This window comes from Drosophila obscura, unplaced genomic scaffold, assembly GCF_018151105.1.
Source record: "Drosophila obscura isolate BZ-5 IFL unplaced genomic scaffold, ASM1815110v1 contig_194, whole genome shotgun sequence".
NCBI classification, from domain to species: Eukaryota; Metazoa; Arthropoda; class Insecta; order Diptera; family Drosophilidae; genus Drosophila; species Drosophila obscura.
In genome coordinates this window covers 215,001-224,915 of record NW_024542783.1, presented here as the reverse complement: position 1 = coordinate 224,915, position 9,915 = coordinate 215,001, and the positions used below count along the sequence as shown (strand labels likewise).

The 9,915-nt window shown below is 40.2% G+C and overlaps 1 protein-coding gene across 1 annotated transcript in view; it reads right to left on the bottom strand.

Moving 5' to 3' along the window:
• Positions 1–7,186: 7,186 nt before the first annotated feature.
• Positions 7,187–9,915, bottom strand: part of LOC111080657 — an 11,263-nt gene continuing 8,534 nt past the window's right edge. Inside the window, exon 2 of the mRNA XM_022376399.2 lies at positions 7,187–7,861. Within this exon, the coding sequence (XP_022232091.2) occupies positions 7,224–7,861 (638 nt within the window). The 3' untranslated portion in view covers positions 7,187–7,223. The remainder of the gene's footprint in view (positions 7,862–9,915) is intronic.

Sequence of the window (9,915 nt, the reverse complement as noted above, 5' to 3'; positions counted from 1 at the left end):
ATCCGAGCCCAAAGTCTTTGCGGTCTTCAGTGAATATGTTCCAAAGTTGATCAGATACTAAAATCATGTCGATTTCGACTGGTGTACCAAATGTAGGGTCTGCTAAGGGTAGATCAATGCCGCTTTGCTGTTCTGCAAACATTGCGCAGTTGAAGAGGATGTGCTTTGCATATCTTCCTTTGCTTCCTCGGCGAGGTCCGCAACTTTAAGCATTCCTGCTATGACCAAGGCCGCGTCATCCGAAATAGTTCGGAAACCGCAGCAGACTCGCAGATGTCCTAGTCGGTGAGTTGCGTCTAGCCCTCTCCTGTATGACTTCTTCCTCGCCGCCTCTGCCCAGATTGGTGCTGCGTACATCATTACCGATTTGAGGACAGACGAAATGAGAGGCGAGTGTCCAGCATTACACTGAGATATCGGATTGCTCTTGAGCCGTCAACCGTCAACTTTTGCGGATGGATATAAGAACCGCCTCCGTCTTTTGCTCAGCCAGTTTAAGGCCCACTGAGTTCAACCACTCCTGGATTGTGGCCACCGCTTGGTTACAGCGGGCCTCCACGTCGCCGAGATGCTTTGCTACTACCACCAATGCGACGTCGTCTGCGAATCCTACTGTGCGGGCGTCTCTTGGTAGTTGGAGCTTAAGGATGGCGTCGTACATAACGTTCCACAGGTTTGGTCCCAGAACCAAGCCTTTAGGAACGCCGCATGTCACCTGGTACTGCATCGTACCGCTATTGGCGTTGTATAGCAGCGTCCGGCCTCTGAAGTAGTCCTCGATGATGGCTACCAAGTAAGCGGGTTAGGGCCCTACGGATGACGTCCCACCTCACCGAGTTGAAAGCGTTCTTCAATGGCTCTGGGAAGACTCCTTCGCGAAGGTACATGTTGAAGACATGCGCGAAGGTTGATGGATGCGCTGCCATTGCCAGCTTCACGGTGGTATCGGGGATGCCATCTGGGCGTGGGGCCTTGCCGGTCGGGGTTTCGCGGCGTATTCCTGGGACCTCGTATGGAAGGCTGGCGTTCCCTTCACGCGTATTTGGCGCCTCCTAGCACGGATGCATTCACTGCGAGCTTTGGCGATCTCCGTGGTCCACCAAAATACAGGCTCGCGGTGGCGCGGGTGGCTCCTTGTCTGTCTTGTGCTTGCCCTGCAGGCCGATGTTATCGAGCACTGGCTTCTGCATCTACCTGGGGCTCTGGTACGATCAGCTCCTCTCGAAAAATCTCTGACCTGAGGGTTCTGGCGTTAAAGACCGTCGTTTGCTTACCCTGCCCCTTACCCTGCCCCAGCACGGGAGAACGTGTCCCTGCTCCCGTATTGAAAAGGGTTATCTCCAGTGTGAGAAAGGCTTCTAGGAGGGTGTGACCTCTAGCGTTTTGAAATCTTGACCCCCGTTCCTCTGACCAGGCACTGAAGTCTCCTGCCAGGATGACATTTGGCCGAGCCGAATTCCGGGTTAATTTACATAGGGTCTGATAGGGGTTATCCTACCACAACTCGGCCATACTGACAGTTGGATCACCTGATTCACTTAGATATACGGAAGTTTTACAATGGTTTACAGTTCTGTCTTTTACATAAGATATTAGAGTTTTTTTTTTTTATATATTAACATTTATTTTTATTGCCTATCCAGTGTTTTATTTTTTGAATACTCCAAACACCCTGATAAGGATTACGGGAAACTTGAAAACCTTCTACGTCTTTTAACAAAAACCTGTCATTTCTTAATACTTTTTCGATTACGTAAGGCCCTTTGTTTTTGGGAATTAATTTTTTAGATGCTCCTACTGTGCAATCAAAATTTTTTACCATCACATACTCTCCTTCTTTATAATCTTTAGGTTTCTTTAAGCCCTTGTCATGTTGCTTCTTGTTGTACGCTGGGCTGTCTCCATATTTTAATTCTGTTAAATCTTCGCTTTCCTGTACTTCATTTAACTGTTCTAGCTTTTCCTTTAATTCGTCTACTACTGTTCCTCTCTGTTCTAAGCCAAATAATAGTTTACACGGAACTTCTTTTGTGCTCCGATGCTGCGTGTTATTTAATGCATGTTCTACTTTGTCTATCACTACATCCCAGTGTATACCTTTTTCTGGTTCTACTAGTTTCGCTAACATTGGTCCAATGCTTCTGTTGACTCTTTCCACCTGACCATTTGCTTGGGGCGATCCTGTTGCGATTTTAATATGTTTAATGTCAGTCTCTGTCATGAACTCATCGAACTCGTTTGATATGAAACAGCTTCCTCGATCTGAAATTATGCATTTAGGTTTGCTGTATGCTCTAAAATAGTCTTTTAAAGAAACGATGACCTCCCGTGTATTCGTTGTTTTTGTTGCATATAAGCCCACAAAGGCGTCAACGACTACTAATATGTGCTTCTTTGATCTTCCTGAATCAACTGGACCGTAATGATCGATGTGGATTATTTCAAATGGCTTATTTCCTTTTGGAATGGAGTGCAAAAATCCTTCTTTTCCTGTTTTAGGCGAAAACGCTACGCATTTCAAACAGTTTTCAATATGACCGGAGCATTTTTCTTTTACGTTTGGAAACCAATAGCTTTTGCCTATTATGTTCATCATTTTGTCTCTGCCTATATGTCCTATTTCGTTATGATATTTGTATAACACGTGGTCTTCCATTTCGCTTGGAACATAGAATAACAATCTTCCGTCATTACTTTTCCTATAAACTACACCATTTCTCATTTCGAAAAGCTTGTGTTCATTTTCTTCTAACTGTTGCTTGATATATCTAACTATTTGGTCCTTGGCTTGGCAAATAACTAAGTTGTCTTCAAACGTGTTTGTTTCTACAATGAGAATGTTTGTGCATCTACTTAGCGCATCTACGTGCTGCATCTTGCTGCCTTCTCTATGTCTCAACTCATAGTCATAACTTTGCAATTCTAAAGCCCATCTAGCAATACGCGGGTTAAGCTCAATTTTGTTAGTGAATTACAGTCAGTAACGATCTTGAAACGTTTGCCATATAAATATACGCGAAACCTGCGTAATGCGTTAATAATTGCCATTGTCTCCAGCTCAAAGCTGTGATATTCCGCTGCAGTTGTGCGCTTAGAAAAATAAAAGATTGGATGCAGTTTTCCGTCTTCTTTCTTTTGAAGTAGCACTGCCCTTAAACCAAGAGCCCTTGCATCAGTGCAGTGCAGCTCTATCTCGTCTCTATTATATAATTATTATATATAATATATATATATAAAAGAAAGTCGTGTTTGTTACAACACTTATAACTCGAGAACGGCTGGACCGATTGCCAAGGTTTTTGATTTGTTGGATTTGTTTCCGTCCCGAATAGCAGAATACATCTTAAAAACAATGAAAACTCGATATGTGTAATGAATAGATGCATTTCAATAGATGCTGATTTGTTTATTACACATATCGAGTTTTCATTGTTTTTCTTTCTCCATGTCAAACATTTGTTGTCCAATCCTGTCAAATAGTCAAATTCCCGAAAATTCCCGAAAATAATACCTAAGATTTATTCCACAGTAAAAACATAAAATCATCGGAAAGGAACGGAATTTAGGGAATAAAAAATCAGTTTGGTGGTTTTATGCGAGTGCACATTTTAATAACAATGCCGCGTCCTAGAAGATCTAATCTTTCCCAGCAAAGCATTAATGCAATTAGGCAACGGAATATCGCGAGTCAATTATCTGATGGAGAACGAGAAACAGCGCCGTGTTAGTATGGAGCAAAGAAGGGCCTTAATTAGTGCTTCTCAAACACAAGAGCAAAGAGAGGCAGCCCGTGAAACGGCTAGGTTAGAAAGGAGAAATCGTCGAGCTTATCGTACAGATGAACAGAGGAATAATCTTTGAAGTGCAAGAAGAAATGGTTCAAGTATTGATTTGAATCGAGCAGCGTTTCTGTATGATTGCACCATCAACTACAGCTTGCATCGTTTAGTTTGCATTGGTCCAATGGACGTTGTTTGCCAGCATTGTGGAGCATTGAAGTTTGCTGGTAAAACGTTTGGCTTGTGCTGCCTTAGTGGTAAAGTGAAATTGCCTTTATTGGTCCCGCCACCAGAGCCATTGTGCTCCCTGCTTTATGGTGAAACACTAGAATCACGACATTTTCTAGCGAACACTCAAAAATACAATGTCTGTTTCCAAATGACTTCATTTGGGGCGGAAATTATTGAAGAACACGGATATAATCCGACATTTAAGGTAATTTACGTTGAAAACTTTATTTTCTATCATTGTAAAAAAATCTGGAATGCAGTTTGTTAGATTTCTGTATTTGTCTCTGAAATAAAAATGGCATGTTATTATTTGACTTTACAGATTCAAGGCCAGATTTGCCATCGCATTGGATCATTACAACCTATAGAAGATGATCAGCATAAATTCTTGCAATCATCCCACTGTTTTACATTTGGGGGCGCATCTAGAGAACGGGCAGAGAGCATATTTCACAGCGTCGAATGCTGCTCAACGTGCCGAAACCTCCAGCGACAACACTGACCAGTTTCTTTGCGATTTGTCAAAGCTATCCGTTCGCACGAACTTTGCTTTACTCAGAAATGCCACGTTACATCGAAGAAATTTCAACGTCGGAAGCAAGGCGATGCAGTTCCTGGTCATCCAGATATGCGTTCTACTGATGCTCTTGGTCGTATTTACACAGTTCATCCGAAGAATGATGAATGTTTCTATTTGCGGTTGTTGCTGGTACATGTTCGAGGGCCAACATCATTTGAATCACTACGAACTGTTAATGGTATTGTGTGCCCCACATTTCGTGCAGCATGTCAAGAGCTAAATTTGCTTCAAACCGATACTCATTGGGACACGAAAATCGCTGAAGCAATTATTTCTGCATCTCCAAGTCAGATACGCACATTATTTGCTATCATCATTTCAACATGCTTCCCATCGAACCCACGTGACCTGTGGAACATATACAAAGATAACATGTCAGAAGATATTTTACATCGAATTCGCGTCAGCTCAAGAAATTCCGATCTTGAGGTGAATGATAAGATCCATAACCAGACTTTGCTCTTGATCGAAGATATGTGTTACCTCATGTGCGTCAGTTTGTTAGTTAGGTTAGGAATGCCAGCGCCAGATCGCGGAATGAATGACGCATTTAAAAGAGAATTGGAACGTGAACGTGAATATGATCCACATGAACTAATCCAATCAGTTCAAACGAATGTACCTCTGTTGAATCCTAAGCAGAGGGAACTCTATGATACACTGATTAATGCAATTGATGATGGAAATGGCGGCTTATTTTTTTTTGGATGCCCCCGGTGGAACTGGGAAGACATTCCTCATGTCATTGATTTTGGCCACTGTACGTGCGAGATCCGAAATTGCGGTAGCAATTGCTTCTTCTGGAATAGCGGCCACATTGTTAGACGGATGCCGTACGGCTCACTCAGCGTTAAAATTGCCATTAAACCTTCAAACCACTGAACAACCGACATGTAACATTTCGAAACACTCCGCAATGGCCAAAGTTTTAGTAGCATCAAAAATCATCATATGGGACGAATGCACGTTGGCGCATAAACGCGCATTGGAAGCACTAGACCGAACATTAAAAGATCTGCGCAATGACTCGAGATGTTTTGGTGGTGCAATGATTTTATTATCTGGCGATTTCCGACAAAACACTAAACGCTTGCCTCAAAGCATCAAATCTGTGGCGATATGTAAAGAAACTTCAACTGTCTGTAAATATGAGAGTTGCATTATTGAACGATCTATCTGCTGATGATTTCTCGAAGCAATTGCTGAGTGGCCGGGTTCCTGTTCACAAATCGAGCGGTTTGATTTCATTTCCTCCAAATTTTTGCAATTTCGTATCATTAAAAGACGAGCTTATCAACAAAGTATTCCCGGATATCATTGCTAACCATAAAAATACTAAATGGTTAAGTGAGCGAACAATTTTGGCCGCTAAAAATAAAGATGACCTCAATTTTATAATTCAAAATCAAATCGTAGGTACTCTGTATTCATTCAAATCTATCGAAGAAGAAGCCACTAATTATCAAACTGCATTTTTAAACTCCTTGGATGTGCCTGGTTTACCACCGCACAATTTAAAACTTAAAGTTGGCTCGGTAGTCATCATGCTTAGAAATTTAAACCAACCAAAACTGTGTAATGGAACGCGTTTGGTGATAAGAAAACTGATGAGCAATGTTATTCACGCGTCGATACTTAAAGGAAAATTTAAAGATGAGGAAGTTCTTATTCCAAGGATTCCGATGATCCCAACGGATATGCCCTTTGAGTTTAAACGAATTCAATTCCCGATTCGTCTTGCCTTCGCCATGACGATCAACAAATCACAGGGCCAATCCTTGACTATTTGTGGCCTCAATCTAGAAAATGCATGTTTTTCTCATGGTCAATTGTACGTGGCATGCTCACGTGTCGGCAAACCATCCGCTTTATTTGTTCTTGCGCCTGACCAAAAAACAAAGAATGTCGTTTACCACAAAGTGCTTGAATGAAAATAAAGCCTAAATTAGTTCAGCTAAAAAGTAACACGACATTCATTGACTGTTAGGCGGTACGAAGTTTGCCGGGTCAGCTAGTATAATATAATTACTAAACAAAATTTTCCCAAATAATACCTGTATTTATATTTTTAATGCTAAAGTGAAAATTGTCTGACTTATTTCACTTTGCAAACAATTATTTGACTGACAGGTCGCTACATCAGCCCTCGAAACAAAACGAAAAAGCAATTCAAGCGGCCAAAATTTGTAGAACCCACACAAACAGTATGGGCGAATAAATGGCACACACACAAATATTATTCTATGCATACAATTATATATTTTGGTGTGTTACACGTACACACATACATGCTTGCTGTCCTTCGGCTCGTGTCACGTCATGAGCCGAACGCGGTCATTCCCAGAGCCGAACGCAATCGGCCCCACAGCCGAATACCTGGGAACGTACGCTTAAAACTCAGCTGCACCACTTTCGTTGTATGAACTGGCACATCTATATACTGTATGGTTAGTGTCCTAATCAATGGTAGTTAATTCACATAAGTGCTGTTATCTCGCTTCATAATACAGCACAATACAGCTCAGAAAGATCATTGCATTTAAACAATGAAAACAATAAACAAGCCTCATATATCTAAATAAAGATATATAGATTGTTCTTTTGACAATTTCTTTATTTGGTACGAAAAATGTTTAATTATCCTTTCGTTGCCGTCGTTGAAGTTTACGTTCCAAGTCACGCATTTTAGGCTTCTTATTATTTCCGTGGACTGAAAAGGGGAAGGCATTTTCTGTATCGGTACCTTCATTTAAATTAACAGTTTTTGTTTTAGAATCTAAAATAAAATCGTCATGGGAGTTACACAACTGTTTTCTGAAAATCGCGGCACATTGAGTAGCACGAGCTTTAGGGTGGGAAGGAGGTAACCACGAAACTTTTTGCGAGGTAGAATTGAAAAAGTAAAATGATTTACAACCAGAATCATAAACCTTTTTCCAACCTGTCTCTATTGGATATTTGCGCAGTAATCTTTTAAAACGTCGAAGATACTTTTGACTTGGCTGGGAATGTGTGCTTGTCCATCTATTAACGCAATAAAGTGAGCACTTATGCCAAACGTTGTATTTGTTGGGACAAAGTTTATAACCATGATGTGACTCCGTTACACCAATTCGTTCTTTAATACGGTGTAACCAAAACTGTTCGTCGTTTTTTTTGCGTTTGCTTTCCAATTTAGTGTCATCTCTGCATACGTAAGGGCTATTTGTATCGTCGTCATCATAGTTCTCTGCAATAATTTCTTCTATTGCTTCGGATATCGACGTTGATTCTGTAAAATATTGTTAGGTCGTTTTATAATTAGTTTTAGTTTATATATTTGTTGCTTTTTTTTAACAATTAGATGAAATGCGCCTCCACATTCGCATATACTGGTTCTATATATATTTGCATACAATACATATTAGAGCCCTGCATGAACGGCAAACCGAATCGGTTCGGAGGGATTCGGTATTCGCTTCCTTCGGTCTGTTAGTATCAGCGATTCAGATTTCTAGAATCGCTCGCCCAAAATGGACTGAACTAAGAAGGTTCCTTTTATATACCCGTACTCAAAAAGAGTACAATGTATAGAGAGTATAGAGAGTATATTGTATTTGTGGTAAAAGTGGATGTGTGTAACGAAGATAAGGAAACGTTTCCGACTCCATAAAGTATATATATTTATGATCAGCATCAATAGCCTAGTTGATATAGCCATGTCTGTCTGTCTTGTTGAGCGCCTAGATCTCAAAGGCTATAAGAGCTAGGGCAAACAAATTTTTTTCCAGACTCACACTGCTACAAGTGTATTTCAAAATTTCGCCCCGCCCCTTCCGCCCACACAAAGGACAAAATCTGTGGCAGGCACAATTTTTAAGATACGATAAAACTAAAAACGCAGTATCGTAGAGAATGACCATATCTACTAAATCAGATCGGATCATAATTATAGTCAGTATGAAGAAATTAATTTTCAGTTGCTTCCCCCGCCTCCCCAGCCAGAGACACGCTACTCATTCTCTTGCTCGCTCGCACACTCTGCCGCGTTCAGTGCGCGAGCAAGCCCCTAGTGGAGGAATGTAGAATCTAAATGGTAAACGTAGAATATACATGCTACATGTAAAATATATACATTGCAGATGTAGCAAAAAAAAATGTAAAGTGTAAAATTTATTTTTTTAATTTTTAAATTCTAAAAAATCATAAGCTCAAAAATGTATATACTGTACATATACAGTAATCAATACTGTATGTACTCAGTCAGTATTGGAGCTTATGATTTATGTGGAAATTTGATTTATTATTTATTTTATCAGATTACATATTTTTTCTACATCTGTCACGCACGAACACTTAACAAGACAGATTGTGTGCGAGCGAGAAAGAGAATTAGAATCGAATGTCTTGTTGTTTACTCTAGCAACTGAAAATTAATTTCTTCATTCTGGCTATAATCTGATCTGATCCAGATTCGGTAATCTTGTAGATATGTATGGTCAGTCTCTACGATACTGCGATTTTCGTTTTCTCATTTTCGTTGTATTTCGTTGATGACACAAATCCTGGAAGCCATAGGAAACCAGATGGCTTAGTGGTTACAGTTTTGAATGATCACTTGGGTATGAGAAAGCTTTCCGCAAGATGGCTGCCGCGTTTGCTCATAATCGTCCACAATCGAACTCGTCAAACAACTTCGAAGGAGTGTTTAACCAAAGACTCTATAACACAACAAGATGCGTAACGAGGAAGAAAAAATGTATGACAGCAGCACAATTTTAAAAGAAATCTAACTCCACACTTGCGTATGTGTGAGTGCGCTACACAAAATGTATTCTATTTTTAGAATTTCGTTGTTACTCTCGGGCATACACACACATATGTACATATGTATGTGTGCGTTCTACAATTTTTGCCGTCTAAAATTCTGACTCTGAATCCAAATTTCGTATTTCGTCAAAGCTGCACAATTCTTAATGATGAAAACGAAGTTGCTTGCGTACGAAAAGTGTGAGCCAAGTTCAATTCGCAGCGAAAGGTGATGATTTTTTTTTTAGGCGTTATCTTTATTTTAAAATCATATATGCTTAATAATGTACACCATGAATAAAACAAAATTCCAAATAAAAAATAACAACGAGAAGGAACGTGTGAGTCGCTTCTGGGGACGCGACTCTACTTATACCCGTACTCAGTCTGTATATACATTTTTGAGTTAATGATTTTTTAGAATTAAAAAAAATTTTTGCTACATCTGTTATCTACATCTACATCTACAATGTAGATTCCACATCTAACATGTAGATTGTACATGTACCATTTATATTCTACATCTCCTCCGCTAGG